Here is a 17,405-nt window from a genome sequence, read left to right on the forward strand (position 1 = left end):
GCGGCCTCGCCGGGTCATAGCCACACCCAATGTGGACGCAGTGAGGCCCGCCCAGGCCCATCCCTGATGACACTTCTTTGGAAGGGCTCTGGAGGCGGCGGAAGCGGAAGCGCTGCGGAGGTGGGGGCCGCAGGAAGAGTCTGTCGCGTTTCTCGGTCCCTCTCAACCACAAAAACAGACGGAGGGCCGGCGTAAGTGAGCCGCGGCCTGGGAGGCTGTCGCAAAGGTGGAGGTGCGCGGTTGTGGGCAGATGGAGGGGTCTTGGGGCTCCCACCGCCCAGACCCTCGCTCTCGGGCTCTGGAATTCTTAGGCCTAGAGAGACCGAGAAAGGAGTGTCTGAATATGTAGTTCTGGCCTTGCAGGCCTTGCTTGTTAGGCATCCAGCCCTGTCCCGCCATGCAGAGCCTTCTCTGGGTCTCGGTTTCATCAACCAAATGGAAGGTTTGGCCAGACTTTGAGCCCCTCCCCCAACACACACACTCTGGGCGTCAGCAATGCAATGATTTTAATATTGAGTCCTTCATGCCAGTAAACTGAGGAACTCCTGCTTAGCTCTGGTATAATGCAGTCAATTCATCGTGTGGAAAAAAAAATGGGGAGACCTTGGGTTTTGTCCCCAATGTTACTATTTACTTGGTGGTTTTGTTTGTTTGTTTTTGTTTTTGAGCAGATACCCTCATTGTTTTGAACAGGGAAGTTGTAGTCTGTCAGGGCAACGTGTTGGAGTAAACACTGGCTTAATCTCCTTTCCCACTCACCACTCCATCACAAATGGGAGATACAGTAGGGTTTCTGTAAAGTTATGATTTTTTTCCCCTAGGAGGTAGGAGAAATTGGAACATGGAAACCACATACTAAGTAGTTATAGACTGCGAATATCTATTCTTGTAATTTTAACTTTTGTTTGAGAACCACCATTTTTAGGTGGCCAGAAAGAATCCATCCCTCTTGTCATAATTTGTGGTGTTGCATTTGTACTGTATTTGGGAGCAGGGGGTTGGGGTGTGTATGTGCGTGTTGTCCTCCAAGCTGAACAGCCACTGGTTTTTGTCAGCATGTATGGCTTCCGGCAAAAGACCCTGCTGTTTGTTGGCATCCCTTCTTACAAAGACGTGGTGGTGAGGGGTTATTGGGCCTTCACCTTCCACAGCTCCTGGCCATTTGTATATAAATCTGTCCTAATTGCACATGACCTCTTGGTAGGGAAGTATATGTAGTCTGGGAAGGTTAACCAAAGCAGGAAGAACTCTGTGGGTACAGCTGTGTGGGAGCCTTGACAGTCTGGCTGCTTTCCAGCACACAGGCTCCTGTAAGTAGCCCTTCCTCAGCCATGCACTGTAAGTAAGTAATACACACATTAGTTCCCCAGGGTAAACTTTGGCAGAATTGTACTATAGTTTGCTATTTGGGGCCTCATAGGGAGATTTATATCTCCCTAGGGTAGAGATCCAGACAACTGTGTGTGTGTGTGTGTGTGTGTAAATGCTTGTGTGCCTCAGGTACACATTTTATCTTTAGTCAAAAGGGCATGACAGAATAGAATGGGAAAATTACGTTTCACTAGAATTAGGTGGTGTAAAGATTGGTCTTGCACTGGAATTGAAGGCCTAGATCCTTACTTCAGAAATGGTACATTCTGCTTCAGTGACAGACAGATGTGTATTTTTCTGGTACTCGTTTTCATTATTTGCAAAATAAAGAGTTGAACTAGATTCCTTGTCCTTTTCATCAGTATAGATTTGGTCCCGACTCTCCTTTTAAATCAAGATAGTGTGGAGGATGGGTGACAGACACTCTTGAGGCAAGAGGGTGCATCCTAGGTGGTAGGTACAAAAAATGTTCTGTGAATATTAATTAGGTGATTTGCAAGGCTACTTTGGCATAACAGACTGAAGCCAACCGAAGATAAAGAGAGCCGAGGAACCTTACAGTAGGACCATTGGGTGCTTTAAGGAGATGCTTGTTCTGTGTTTATGTTTGTTTCCCAGGGTAATAAGGTGTCATTTGATCTTAGAAGTCGGATTGAGGAATAAACGTGGTAGGATCTAAGAAATATGGTAGGAAGGCTTTATTGTCACCTTGTACTTACCAAATAGTAAATGAGTGAGGGAGGGGATGGGGGAGCGGTGAGGTACTAGGAGTCGAGATGAAGAGATCTTTTCAAGAGAATTGCCGTTGATTAGATACAGATGGAGACATTTATTCAGAATGGGGGGGAGCATCTTAGCAGATCCCTACCATTTTGGTTAGCTTTGTGATAAGTTAGTTTAATTCTTCTCTCTGAAATACTAGTGTGAAACAAATGCGTGTTCCAGAGTGCCACATGTGAGATGGGGAAAGGAGTAATTACTCCTTTCTAATTAGTAGCCAGTGATAAGGATACCGACAAGATACATCAGGAAGAGGACGATTATCAGTTGAAAGGGGGTTTAAGGAGTCCAGGTGGTAAGATTTGTAGGCACAGGTGATTTCAGAATCAATACACCGTAGTATTAAGTAAATACACCTATGATAGAAGTGCAGAATTTAATTGCAAGCAAGGCAGTGTTAGAGCATTAAAGCTTAAGACAGGCGTAATTTGAGGAGCAACCCAAATGATTTTGTAGAGTTATTATAGTGTCCTTTTAGCTGACGACATGGCTGAGGGAGAAGAGCAGCCTTGGAGAAGACACATTTTAGAAGGATCTGGTTTAAAGGGCACTGGCATGGAACTGAGGCTTAAGACTGTGCTTGGGATGCCAGGACAGAATTGAGGCTTCCTGTGCTTACGCTCTGGTAAACAGGGCCCTGTGCAATGACAATGGACTAACCAGGTGGCAGAGGGCGACTGTGTGGGAGCCAAGGTTTGTGAAGGAGGGTATGGCCACGATTTTAGTAGGCACATCCTGAGGCCCATCTCTAGGCATTGGGGTGCAGCTCTGGAATGTGGGCGACAGCTGTTGTGCTTGAGGACTGACAATCATAGGGTGTGTTATGTAGGCCACTTAATATTGGACCCAAGGCAAGAAACTTCCTTATTTACATTCTCTGATTATTTGCTTATCTAAAAGAGCCTCTGAAGTTTTATCTGTAATTTTGTTTGAATGAGAGGAGGAGAGAGAAGTGACACTGCCATATTCTCAGATGAGTTTGTAGCCCACAAAAAGTCAGCAGTGTCACTAGGTAGTCTCTGAGGGCCCTCAGCATTTAATATCCAGGGATTGGCTATCATTTCTGTAAGAGTAACATTTCTTGGAGGTTTAGAGCCTCCGAAAATTGTTAACTTTAGGAGTAATGGTGGTATTTTAAAAGGCCATCTTTACGTATTTACATTCATGGGTGGTTTATAGTCAGCTGTCCCTCTTCCTCATGACTCACCCTTCATGTGCTGCAGGTAACTAGGCTTGCCCGCGCCCTCTCTGTTAACCTTGTACTCCCTTAGTCCTTTTTTTTGGTTTTTTTTTTTTTTTTTTTGCCTTCCTCCAGGGAAGCAGAATGGTTACTGCTGTGGGGATGTAACAGGTGGGAAGAATGGAAAACAAAGGCAGTTTCCTTCATCTTGACTTGCTCTCTAATCCCTTTTACTGGAAAGAAAGACATGATAGTCTCCTTCTCAGAGAGGTACTATCGCACTTGAAGTGCTCGGTATCTTCTTCACGTGCAGGAGCACAGGCCCCTGTTACCCAGTGCTGGGGATAATGCTCAACATAGCTTCGCTGGGTATGTGATGTAAATGAGATGATGCCCGCTGGGGCTGAGCAGTTCTGTTCTCTCTTCTCAGCGTGCACTGGGGCCGAGGAGACGTAAAGGAGCTCCTGTGAGGAAGGTTTTGCTCCTGAATGTTTGGAGGGTACCTGTGTGTATTTGAGAGGGCTTCTTCTGATATAAAGGTCTGTCCCTTACCCCAGTGTCATCTCAAGGCCTCCCTTCACCAAAAGCTTACAGCCTCTTTTACCAGACAAGTATGTACTTACAAGAACACATGTTTAATTATGGGCCTAATGTAGGAGCTATGAGTGCACTGTGAGCCCTGATAATTTAGGTGTTTTGTTTTGTTTTGTTTTTGTCACTGTTTTTTGGTTTTAGATACAGACTATAGGCTAAATAGACTTTCATGAGTTCATTGGACACCTATCTTCTATATGATTTATCTCTGCAATTTTTTAGTTCTAAACTAAATATGGCTCAGAAAGAGCACTGCAAAATAATAACGCATAATCAGAGATAGTCATAAGTGCAAGGTGCTTTAAGTGCAGTGGATTCAGTGGCGCTAAGGAAAAGGCAGAAGCCTGTCATTTGAAGGGCTGTCAAAGTTCTTAAATCTGAAACGTGCTCGGTATCTGGAAGACTGTTCTGAACATCTGAGCAGGCCCTAGGTAGGTAGATTGGGCTCTGCAAGTTAATAATAGTGTTTTAGAGCTCTTTCATGCTATAAATAGCTGTTGCGTGTGTATTTACTTATTGGGCTAAGCTCTGATGGTTATTTCCTGCTGAGCAAGCATATTGAATGTTGTGGCAGCAAACTTCTCACAAGAGTGTGAAATGATTAGCAGGTGCATATAGATAACGGATTTATTATGAGTGAAGACTTGTTAGCTCCTGGAGGTGAGATTGAGATCCTTTCCTGGCAAAAATTCCCGACAGTCAAGCGCTACCCAGATTGCTGTAAACCATGTGTTCCGTAGAGTACTCAGTTGAAATAAGTTTTCACGAAGCATCTAAAATTTAAATTGAATTTTGAAGGCTAATTAATGGTTTTCTAGACTAGTGAGAAGGATCTGAAGAGAATGGGAAATAGGAGGGGGTGGGGAGGCTGAAGAAATGTGACTATTCCAGCTAGAATTAATGACAGATAAGGAAAGATCATGTGTAGAAAGCTGAGTGGGTGCTGGTCCTGTTGGAGTGACCGGGTAAGTGGATTAGAGCCTGGGATAAGGGTTGCAGGGTGAGGTTAGAAAAACCACTGGAGGCTGGGTTGGCAAGACCCTTACCCTTTGGGAGCCAGGCTTCCATGGAGACAGATTTTCTTTCCTTCTCTTTTCTGTTTTCTTCATTTTCAAAGAAATCCAGGAGCATGATCAATCTGAAAATCTCAAATGATTAAGGTAAATATAAAACAATGTTTTTTTTTCCCTTGGTCATCTGCTCTTATTTTTCAGTAGGAACCACTGTTAATATTTTGTAAGAAACACTCACATATTTGTCATTACTATTATCTTGATTAAAATCATACTTTAGACTTGGTCTATACTTGCTTTTTACCTTTTAAAAACTTACTAAGAAATCAGAAGAATGTGTTGAAAAGATTGCTATAGCCTCACTGTAAAATGTGGTATGATGCGCATTCATCCAATGAATTACCTACTGAAAGCTTGAGCTATGGTTGGCTTTGCGGTCAGCCTTGACGGCACACTGCTGGATACCACAGAGAAAGCCATAGATGAGGATTGATGGAGTCCTGGAAGCCAGTGGGAATGCATGTAGGAATAGTGGTAGCTCACTGAGTAGTCATGGAAAGTGAGAGCTCTGGGTGTGTTTAGCGTAGTCAAAGCTTGTAAGCTAGGAGTTTAGTGAACCGCACCAGAGGGCAGAGTGTGCTATGTGTTGTGTTCGCGTGTGTGGGAGCGGAAGCCTTAGGAATGGCTGTCAGTGAGAAGTGGGCCTGCAGGGGAGCTGGCACAGGAGAGAGAGTGGTCACAGGAGGACATCATTGGGGAAATGAGAGAAGAGGGTCACAGAGAAGAGGGTCACAGAGAAGAGTGGTCACAGAGAAGAGTGGTCACAGAGAAGAGTGGTCACAGAGAAGAGGGTCGCTTCAGAGCCCAAGGCCGAGAAGCAGCTTCAGGAGCTACTGTAACATAACAAGTTTCAGTTGGAGAAGACAAGCATTAAGCAGGAAAACGTGGGCGTGATAGTTATAGAAACTGGTTTGTATATTTATCTTTAGGCAGTTTCATAACTGTAATCTTGCTGCTGTTATGAATTGTAATGTAAGTCCCTGAAATGCAAGCTACCTGGTGACCGCTGCTTTTGGCCCATGCTATGAGGTGTCTTTTGATAAGAACCCACAGGGGATCTTATTTTCTTGCTTCCTGGGTTGTGACTAGTTGAAGCCACCGATCGGGGACTGTGCATAGGGTCATGTGTGGAGTACTGGGACACAGGCAGTGGCGAGCATGCTGATACCAACAAGAATCTTAAAGTGCGGGAAGAGGGGATCAGAACACAGACAAGCACAAGGATGTGTGGATTCACTTACAGTACAGTTTGTCCTGCTCATAGCTGAAGCAGAAGACCCCTGGATCTATGCACGTTACAGTAAGCTGAGTCCCTGTACTCCTGGGCGTGGTCACCTTGACAGCCCCTTACTGTTTTTTCATCAAGAGCCCCGCTAATAGTTCAGTCTTCTCTTACTTCGGTTTCACCTTCCTCATCCTAACACCATTGGTTTTATTTCGGTTCTTTATAAAAACAGATTCCTTCCCGGAGTTCAGCACATCTGGGGAGGACCTGAGTGAATGTGTGTTGTTAACAGGGGTACAGCCTCCTGAGGACCCAGAGGGGAGTGGCAAAGCCTTCCCCTTCTAGTCCACATGTGGGTGTCCGTCCTAGCTTCCCCCCAGTGTCTATAGCCTGAAGACTGCTCCCCTACCTAGACTGCATGCCCTTTAAGAGTAGCTGAGCCTGTGTGCTATGCTGCAGTTTCTCCATCCAAGATCCCAGCCCACCTCACTCACTCAGAGTTTCTGTCTGCCCAGTAAGGCCCAGCTCCCAGGGAGCCACCCAGGGTCATGCAGACACATGCTGGGACCTCTTAGAATTTTTCTTAAACTTCCCTACTCCCTTTTTGTCCTATTTTGTGATCATCCCTTAGATATCATTTCAATTGTCCTTTCCTTAAAAAAACCAGCAATGAATGAGGCTGCTGTGCCTTGTGCTACTTTGAAGCTGTTTGCTTTCTGTATAGCACTTATCTCAGCTTGAAATTGTAAGCTCATTTGATGGTTCCTCACCTCCTTGCTGTGTCCAAGATTTTTTGTTCATGATGCTAAGCTTACTAGAGGCATTGGAAATATGTGAAGGCATGTGTGAATTAAAGAGCACCTCAATACATTTCACTTGTTAACTCTGACTACAGTGCCCCATTAAAGAGACTCAGCCCATACTTTATAACTATTTTATATCTGGACCACCATTGTTAAAATTCTCCCAGACAATCTGACAACCTGGGTGTTACTCCCACATACTAATAAACAGAACAAAACAAAAAATGTTTCTGCTCACCTCATTTTCTTTCCCTCTTCCTCTTCCCTTACTAAGGCTTTATTTCAAAAGCAAGATGTATATGCTATATAAAAATAAATTTTCTCTAAAAAATTGCAAGTTCTGTTTTTTTGTTGTTGTTCTTTTGTTTTTAAGAAGAGTGTCTATAGTTTGATTTTATTTCATTCATAGAAGGTATAGTCTGATTTCTTCACTTTACAGGTAGGAGAATGAAGAATTTAAAATGTTGATTCCTGTCCTAGAAATAATAATTTGTGGCAGATCAAAAACGAGAGTCCCGGAGTCTGCTGGGTTAGGGCTAGCTTCCATATTAATGGCCCCCAGGTGAAGGGCAGATGAAGCTGATAGCTGTGCGTTCACACATGCTTTTACACATGAATTTTGAATGCATGTTTAGAATCATAAGCTCTTAGCCAGAAGCAGTTTTGTTACCTAGTTTAATTATCTTGCTTTATTTACACACTGAAGAAGTTGATGCCTGGAGAAGGAGAGTGAGTGCATCAGCTGAGTAGGAAGCCCCAGAGTTTAAATTAGAAAATGGGACTTTATTCTTGGGTTTTGTTCATTCTAAATAGTTCATATTTATATCAACAATTTTTTTTTTTTTTGGAAAAGATACTCTTTGTCTTTAGAACAATTGAATACTTTTCTAAATTTGAATATGGTGTACTATTGTACTAACATCAGCGTTGTAAGCTTTGCCCATCAGTAATTCTGAATGGATACTGCTTGAGCTCACTCATAATGGACACCTGGGGAGTGAGTTTGTGTGCTTCGCTAGGCTACTCTGCTCTCTGTTTGCCTTTCAGGTGTTGAACTAAACCCAGAGGAGAGCTTTGTTCTTTGACACTAAGTGCAGCACAGCGATGGGACCACGAAAGAAAAGTGTTAAAATGTGTCTGGTGGACAGTGCACTCCCCGAGGAAATGACGGCAGAGGAGATGAAGGACTATATGAATCAGCTGTCACATGAAGTGCTTTGTCATATTTTTAGGTGAGATTTTGTGTGGTTCACTTTTTTTTTGTACCTAAAATGCAAAAATTAAGAACAAACTTTTATAAAACTTTTTTTCCTTTAGATTTATTTTACTGTATATGTATTAGTGTTTTGCTGGCATGTCTGTCTGCGTGCCATGTGGCATGTGTATCTGTATACCATGTGTGTGTTTAGTGCCCATGACATCAGAAGAGGGTGTTGGACCCCTTAAATCTGGAGTTGCAGGTGGTGTGAGCTGGCTGCAGGGAATCAAACCTGGTTCCTGCAAGAACAGCAGGTGCTCTTAACTGTTGAGTCCTCCAAACAACTTTAAGCTTTATTTTTTACTCAAACTGCATTATAAGAACCAATAATTAAACTAAGAGAGGAAATGTTTTATTCCAGCTTTCATTCTTTTCTTTCATGATCTTTATCCATGCCATTCAAAGACTAGAATACGTCTCTGGAGTTAGAGACCCACGTTAGCATCCTTGATCTACCCTTCTCTACCTATGGACCAATGATGGGGACAGAGGTGTCTTAGGATTCAGTGGTGAAACAGATAGCACTCATTACATTGTAAGGCATAGATACGTGGTTTAATGATCATGTATTCTCTTCTCCTTTTTTTAAAGTTATAATATGTTTTTCATGTTTTTCTGTGGCATAGTATACTTTTTATTAGTTAATTTCTGAAAATAAAAGGCCTAGGTAAAACAATAGATATTTTTCTACTATCACAAAATGATGTTAAAATTCATGTGCTAGAAATAAGTATGTAGAAATTGCCAGAAGTTTCAGAAAAGGCAGCTAACTGTACCTGATGTTGAACTGCATTTTAAAATACACTGTAGTTAGGTTAAGAGCTGGGGCAGCCTAGTGACAGCTGTTAAGAGACTGGTGGTCACTACCCAGAGTACATTATCTTCATTGATCATGGTATCCCCAGAAAAATGTGCAGAAACTATATCTCAAAAATAATTTAAAATGCTTGGATATACTGTGGACAAATTGGACCATATGTTACATTAAAAGCAGATACCATTTTATAGTTGGGTGGGTTATTCAGATGTAAAGGTGAGAATCAGGCAAAACGATCTTGCACTGTTTCCAATAAGCTTCGAGCACATGAACTGAATGCAGGAACTCAGCTGCTCTGAGCTTGCGGACTGGGTTTCTCTAGGATAAATAGGCTGAGTTTTATTCTTAGGCTTCTAAGATTTTTACCTGAAGACTCCTGCAGTGTTTGTGTGGTGATTACTAAGTATATTCTTGAGACAAAGAAAATGCTGGTTTCCCTTAAAAGAAGTCTAATCTTTGTTGACTCTTCTAAAATGTACTTCTGTACTCTATTAAATACAATTATTATTATCTTATGAAATTTCGGTTTTCTTACCCTATTTTTCATATAAAATTGGTTTTTGTTGTGCATCCATCCAATGCCTCCTGCTGGCCATTTTCTCTGTGCCTCTGTAACTCTAGAGTTTTAACCATATCTTTCATAGAAAAACATACATTTCTTCTTCCTAGGGAAAGTTTGATGAAAAATAATCTTGATTTCTTTCTTTCTTTTCTTTTTTTTTTAAGTTACCCAGGGCTTATAAAACTAACTCAGGCAACTATTGGATAACAGTAAAAATATTGGAATAGTATAGAACTTGATTTAGAACACAAATTCAGTGTTTTTCAGTTGCTTATATAATGTGTAGTCATATATTTTCTGAAAATTTTTTAAGTTCTAAAGAGGTAATTAAGTTATGGCTAGCAGTAATGGTTTTGGTGGAAATTTAGTTTGACTTCATTCTCTATTTAAATAGCTTTTATGAAGGACCAGTGGTAGGAACACAGTATAGTAGAAAAACAGTGCATCTGCTGTTGGAGTTAGCATGGCTGTGAGGAATTAGAATCACTACAATATGTTGGCATTGCTGCCCTTCCCACTTGCTTAGCTGTAAGAATTTTTGTAGGCTTAGCTTTTCTAGACAGGTTCACTACTTTAAAAATAGCACAGTAATAGCCCCTACCTGATGAGTGAGGATTCCAGCACAAAAGGAAGAATCAGTCAGCAAGTCTTTGAAGACAATTTAGTTAGGAGCTTGTTACATAGTTGTAAGTATCATTGAAGGAACCAGTGATGTATGTTGCAGATTCATCCAGGAGACTGTTGGCGGCAGAGAGCAACCCTGTAGCTGGTGCCACCTCCCTGCTACAGTAGCTGTTAACTAGAGGCACAGAGGAGAAAAAGGGAACTGGGCAAGGGTTGTGTGGCAAAGACAAGCAGCTGCATTCCTTGTAATGCAGTTGTGACACAGGACCCATTGGATAGAAGGTGGCTTCCACTTGACAGTCTAGGTGTGTGTGGAGGGCTTTTAAGAGACAAAGATAAGGTTTTCTGTTCCTTAAAAATACGTGTCCATGTCATTAGAAAGTAGGAAGAAATGTGGCAAGGGTTCATTATTTTATTTGGTTACTTGAACATTTGCAGACTTACCTATTATTACTCATAAATGGGAGCAGGAGGGAGAGCAGGCCCAGTGGTTAAGGGTTCTTGCCGAGGATGCAGGTTTGATTCCTCGCACCCACATGGTATCTCACAACCATCTGTGACTCCAATCCCAAGGAATCCAACATACTCTTCTGACCTCCGAGGTCACCAGGGGTACATGTTCAACACATAAACATGTAGTCAAACATTTGTAAAATAAATTAAGAAAAAAATTATAAGCTGAATGACCTCCCACATTAAAGTGCTGTGAATGTTCCTAAGACCTCATGTCATTTAAAGGGTGGGAGGCGGGTAGAGCGCAAAGGCCTGCATACATACCTGATTAACATTTCTTTCCATTACAAGGTACCTCCCGCTGCAGGATATCATGTGCATGGAGTGTCTCTCTCGGAAGCTAAAGGAAGCAGTGACTCTGTACCTGAGAGTCGTGAGAGTGGTGGATCTCTGTGCAGGGCGGTGGTGGGAATACATGCCAAGTGGTAAGAAGACAGAGCTCTGATGGGGCTTTTGAGCCCTGCTGGAGAGAGTTGTTAATGGCTCCATAGACTGTGACTCTATTTTTAATTTTTTAAATGTAATTAATCTGTGACATGAAACCAGACGGGGACTGTTGGAGGGGAGGAAGAAGGTGTGTCTAGCAGGAGGAAGGGAGCAAAAGATGATGGGGAAATCCGTGATTCACATGTATGAATATGTCATAAAGAGCCGTTAGCGTGTATCCTTACTCAAATAATAATAAAGAGGGCCGTCTTTAATTTAACAATTGTCTGTTAATTAGTATACTTTGCTGTTGCTTATTAACTAGACTCTTAAAACCATGCTTCTAAAAGATAATATTCAGACCAGGAGACTTAACATGGATTGAGGCTGAGGCAGACAAACTCAACAACAGCAATAGAACATCAGAGAAGCCTTCCCAGAAACCTAGAAATGGAAGGCTGAAGAGATACCTTGTCTCCAAAGTTCTCCTGGCCAGGTAGAACAGACTACTTCTAGAGTTCTGTGATGTGCAGCTTGTGATGCCCTGGCCTTTGAAGAGACGACAGCATATACATTCTTGAAAAGACCGTTGCAAAGTTAGGAAGCAGTGTGACTGGCAAGTGCTCATTTAACCTTAGAAAGCGATGCCTTGTGGTAGGCAAAGCAGTCAGGGCAGCATGAGAAGAGTCATCTCATTCTGTGTTAGGTTCGCTGTAGCAGAGGGTGCAAACAGGACTGGAGGATGGCAGAGGTCTCGTGGGCTCCAAGCTTAGCACACTTAGCAAATTAGGTAGAATCTGTGCACAGGGCCAGTTTTCAGACTGTAATAAATACCTGGGAGCCCAAAGCTTTTCATATCTGCAGTGAATATAAAAGAAAATGGATGCAAACAGTTAGTAGGAGAAGACCACATTAGCTGCCTATTCTCTGGCGTCGTGAGTCGTTTTTTAAGACTGGGTCTTACTGTGTAGCCATGGCTGGCTGGAACACACTGTATAGACCAGACTGGCCTTGTGTCTAGATGAAGCCCTACATCTTGATGGAAGTACCCGATGGTTCATATGTGTGATCTCTTTGGAGTCATATCCCGTCTCAGTGTGTGTAAAAAGAGGCCAATGTCTGTAGTGCTCACATTCGGCTTTGAATTCCAGCATTGCTAATTAATTCTTCAATAATAGTTCCTTCAATGGGCACTACAAGAGAATAATAGGACCTGTTGGAATTGTAGAGAGTAAGTAATCTCTATGGTCACTTTTTACTATTCATTTTGTTGTTGAAATAGATTGCTTGAAGGGCAGGCTGACTTTAAACTTACTAGGTAGGTGAGCTGATGCTGGCCTTTCAGGTGCTGAGATTGTAGGCTGCACCACCATGCCTGGCTCTTACTGTCTACCTTTGTGACTCTGTAGCTAGCAACTCTGGATTAGCCCTATACAAAGAGAACAAATTTTAAAAAGCTTCAGTCCTTTGATTTAGTGGGAAAGTTAGTGTCATCATTGCTGAGAGTTGGCTTTCAGATACCTTCTGAGGCTCCAGTAATAGAAAACATGTCAGGCCTGTGACGTGTGTCCTTACATATTTAACCAATAGTTCCTGCTGTGGAGGGTTGCCAGTCTCTGTTTGCATCATGTTAATTCCTGCTACAGAACGCAGCTGGCCTCCCAGATATGCAGTGTTTATTTTTTTTTATTTTTACCATCTCAGCATCTGTTCATATTCTATTATTCTTGTTTTCTTACTTCCTTCTGCCTTTTTTTTTTTTTTAATAAACTGTCTGAAATAATGGGACGTAACAGTTAAACATATAAAAGAAAATCACAAGGAAATAGTTAGAATAGGGTGAACCTAGGTTGGGATGGTAATTAGGTCAAATGTTGGATTTCTTAAAGGTGAGGACCGTAGCCTGTTTTTACTTCTAGTGCTCTGCAGAACCCTGAGGTCTTCTAGAATAGCAACTCTGGGGGAGGAGGAGAGACTGGGTGGGAGACTGATGCGTTCTCCCTTACCGTCTTCAGTCCCGACGGTCACATCATCTCGTCAGCATGGGCTGCTAGTTGAAGATTTAATGCCTTGACAGTAGCCAGAACAAAATAAGGGCACAGGAGATGAAAACCTTAGCTATAAAGTACACTAAGTACGCAGTGGAACCCTGAGCAGGTAGTGCGTGTGATGCGTTTTCAAGACGAGCACATCATCTCTTGTAACAGTTTATTCAGCTGTGGCATTAGTTCCCCAGAGCTTTAAAGGGGCCCCCTTCTGTTGGAATTTTCGTTGAAACTTGTAAGTACTTAGTAAAGCTTTATGAGTGAGTGATGAACCTGTTCTACGTGCTTCTGCCCTCAGGCTTCACAGATTGCAGTTTCCTAACGCTTTTGAAGAAGATGCCAGATGTTGAACAGCTCTATGGCCTTCACCCTAGATACCTCGAGAGGCGAAGAGTCAGGGGCCATGAGGCTTTCAGCATTCCAGGAGTCCTAGAAGCTTTGCAAGCATGCCCGAACTTGGTGGTAAGTGCAGCTGTTGGGACATTCTAACATCAGCTGGTTGATGAAATAATGGGTCAGAAGCCTCACATGCAGAGTGCACACATAGCGAATGTTGTCTTAAGTTCCATTGCATATTTAGCGTCCTGTACAGAAAGAGACACTTTGGATACAAAATGAAAGCCTTCCTTATGCTTGCCGTGGTGCTATTTTCTAGGGTGTAGAAACATCTCATTTGGAGTTGGTAGAATCCATTTGGACATACATGCCGCATGTTCATATTTTGGGAAAATTTCGTAATCGTAATGGAGCATTTCCAATTCCTCCTGAAAATAAACTGAAAATCCCCATAGGAGCCAAAATCCAAACTTTGCATTTAGTTGGTGAGTACCTGCTTTCTGGTTCACTTGTCATGCCTAGAAACTCTGTGTGAGTGAATGGTCACTGAAACAGCTACGAGAATTTAAAGATCGTCTTACTGATTGCTTGTAGAAAAGAAACTCTTGTGAAACTTACAGAAAAGCTCAATTTTCCATTAGTTAAAGGTCCCTCGGGGAACGTTGCTTCTCAGGCAGTCAGTTGCCATGTTGAAGACAGTTTTGACAGTTTTATCTTTTTGTGTTTTTCCATTAAGCTATAATTCTGCCTTTACTCTGATTTTGCCTTTTAGAGGAGGGATCTTCAATGTGATTTTTTTGAGAGGAAGAATTTTGTGTAATACTGGTTTGTGTATGTGTTGTGTGGGCATGTGTATGCCATGGTGCACTTGTGGAGGTTAAAGGGCAAGGGCATATAGTCATTTCTCTCTTCCCATCTTTACACGGCTTCCATGGATGGAACTAGGCCATCAGGCTCGCGTGGCAAGTGCCTTTACTGAACGACACAGATAGATGCTCTTACCCACCAAGCCGTGGGTCAGGTTTTACTGTGCTATCTGGCTCATTCCTCTAAGGAACGAATCTTTTAAAATTCATTTAAATTTCTTCTTACTAAAATAGAAATGAGCCAGGATCTTCTGTGTAGCTCAGGTTGACCAGGAGCTCTCTATCTATCTTTGTCTTTCCAGCTCCTGAGTTTTGGCATTACAGGTGTGCACTGCCATGCCCAGTTAGTTTACTTAAAGAGGCAGGTGTGGCCAGGGCCTACTGAACCTCAGTCTAGAACACTATAAAACCCCGATAACTGTTAGTTTTTCTCTTCTAGTAAAATATTGCCGTCTCCTTCAATCTAGAGTCATTGGAATAAACATTTGGCCTCTTACCTTTTTTCCTCTTAAAAAACAGTGATGGAGTGGTCTTTTCCAGAAATGCCTTTATTTGCATAGTAGTTACGTTGTGCTTCCTCCATGTGCATGCTTTTTTAGATTACATCTCTATATTTCAACAAGGGCAAAATATTTTGATCAACTTTAACTTTTCATCTTTGGCTTAGTCTGCCAAAAGACTTTTGAAGGTTCCTTATTAATACAGTCTGATGCTTTACTTTTTACTTATTTTGAGACAGAGTGTTACATAGCTCAGGCTGGCCTCAGACTCACTGATAGCTCAGGGTCACCGTGAATATCTGACCCTCCTGCCTGTTCTCAGGAGCTTGGGTTGCAGGCATGAGTCACTTTGCCCAGTTTTATGTGATGTCAGACAAAGATGAAATTCAGGTAGATCTTTGTGCGTGCTAGGCAGGCACTCTTATCAACGGAGTCACATCCTCAGCCCAAATACTTTCAGTTTATACTTTATTAATTAAGTTTATATTTATTATTCTATTCATGTTCACATTGACTTTATGCTATATTTCAAAGATTACTCCAGATCTCGGGGCTATTCTGAGGATCAGAAATTTCTAAAATAGGGTTAGATAGTCATAGGAGGACCCGCAGGATAATATGGGGAAGGCCTGTGACGGTAGGAGGATGGTAGAGACCCTCTTATTTATAGGACTGTGGAGTGAATCTGAGCAGGGATTTGAATATTTTGATTTTTAAGTGATAAAGGGGTTTAACTTCTGTAATATCTGAAATTTATAATGTAACCTCAAGATAGAAGACTTTCATATCTTCACATTTTCCATAGTGCCTGCACCAGCTAGTTGCCAATATAAGTATTTGGTAAGTTTCACTGAAATGCAATAGTGATTTGATTGACTCACACACTAACTGTGTGGTGGTCGGTGTGGAGAAGTACACACTACCCTTTGTTTATAGGCTGAATATGGCAGAAAGTAGGGTTAAGCGTCAGGTAGCTGTGTTTGGATCCTTCTTGCCTTGCGCTTTGACTCACACAGCCAGCAGGGCCACCTCTGTAGTAGACACCAAGCTTGGTTTGTGAATTCTGTCCCTGTCTTGGTCTGATTTTCTTCCTTTGATCTTATCACCATTTTTATTTCCCATCTGTATCTGTATGGTGTGTTTCCATAGTAAGAGCTAAAGTAAGCCATGGTTTTCAGCAGACAGCCTGAGGAGCACTCCATGTAAGTGGGAGTAGGGGCATTCTGCAGAGGTTAACTTTTAGATAACCCACTATTCTTACGTTGTGTGATGTTGCTTTCTTTAGTGTTCTTTGATAGCAGGCTCAGAATAAAAGTGGTGTTGAGTTAATTTGATCAGCCACTGTTTGTTAATTACTGTCAGACTGGACCCTTAAGTTTTCTCATAGGCTTTTGTCTAACATGCAGTGTTTTGACTGTTAGAGCATGTTTCTGAAGCTGCCTCCTTCCATTTAGGATTTACAAATTGTCAGTCTTTTTCTTCTTCCATGTCGGCTGACACCTCCCCCCTTGCACACACTTTCCCTTTGCCAGACTGAGTCCTCTGTAGATATGATTCATCAAAGGCATAAAATAGCCATAACAGCTTGAGATATTAAAATAATCAGCTGTCAGATTTTATTCTCAAAGCTATGCTGGCTTCTACATATTTACGAATGCTTAAAATTCATATATTTGTGGAAATGACTTCAAAGTGTATCTTGCTATATAATATTACTATAAACCGTAATATTAAAACTTAGCTGGCCTCACCTTGTGCTGAGAAATTGAGCTTTCTTACTGATGGGACAGAAGTGGCCATTGGCAGCCATACAGTATTTGTGTGACTCACTTCCATCTTCACAGTTGGCCTTTTAGAAACTTACTTTTATTTTGTACCTACAAGATACAGAAGTACAGAAATAGATTTTAAGTCCCATGCTCTATAATATGGTTTGCATAAAAGTTGTTTAATAGTCCATTTTAAATAAACCAGATTTGGTGGACTTTAGTTATGTGACTGGTTCCGATAAACATCCCCTTGAAGGACAGACTGTCAGTTGAAAGCTGGACTCTTGAGCATCCTGTGTGCAGAGTACACAGTATTGTTGCCACTTTCTTGTCCTGTGTGTGTGCTCTAGGTGTCAATGTTCCGGAAATCCCCTGCATCCCCATGCTAAGGCACCTGTACATGAAGTGGGTGAGACTCACCAAAGCACAGCCGTTTAAAGACTTCCTTTGCATCAGCTTGCGGACTTTTGTTATGAGGAACTGCGCAGGTAATGCTCTACAGTTAGGATTAAATTAAGTGCACACTGGTAAAAATGGCCTGACAAACTCTGCATTTGTACTGAAATTATGTTATTACTACCTATGTTTTTGACTTACACAACCTGTGAATGCAGCATATCTTTTGTGTACAGCAGAAACATAATCAACCTTAGCAAACAAAAC

The 17,405-nt window shown here is 41.9% G+C and overlaps 1 protein-coding gene across 7 annotated transcripts in view; it reads left to right on the forward strand.

Moving 5' to 3' along the window:
* The first annotated feature begins 48 nt into the window (after positions 1–48).
* The window catches only part of FBXO38 (F-box protein 38), a 43,919-nt gene continuing 26,562 nt past the window's right edge, over positions 49–17,405 (forward strand). For 5 of the 7 annotated variants that reach the window (XM_084778797.1, XM_084778801.1, XM_084778802.1 and 2 more), the window contains exons 1-6: positions 49–191; positions 8,074–8,258; positions 11,092–11,225; positions 13,570–13,733; positions 13,927–14,092; positions 17,093–17,230. In XM_084778797.1, the coding sequence (XP_084634923.1) occupies positions 8,131–8,258; positions 11,092–11,225; positions 13,570–13,733; positions 13,927–14,092; positions 17,093–17,230 (730 nt within the window). In that variant the 5' untranslated portion in view covers positions 49–191; positions 8,074–8,130. Of the gene's footprint in view, positions 233–8,073; positions 8,259–11,091; positions 11,226–13,569; positions 13,734–13,926; positions 14,093–17,092; positions 17,231–17,405 lie in introns of all 7 variants that reach the window. The other 2 variants (XM_084778798.1, XM_084778799.1) reach the window with 2 other exon arrangements.

Source organism: Acomys minous, assembly GCF_964271855.1.
Source record: "Acomys minous genome assembly, chromosome: 4".
Lineage (NCBI taxonomy): Eukaryota > Metazoa > Chordata > Mammalia > Rodentia > Muridae > Acomys > Acomys minous.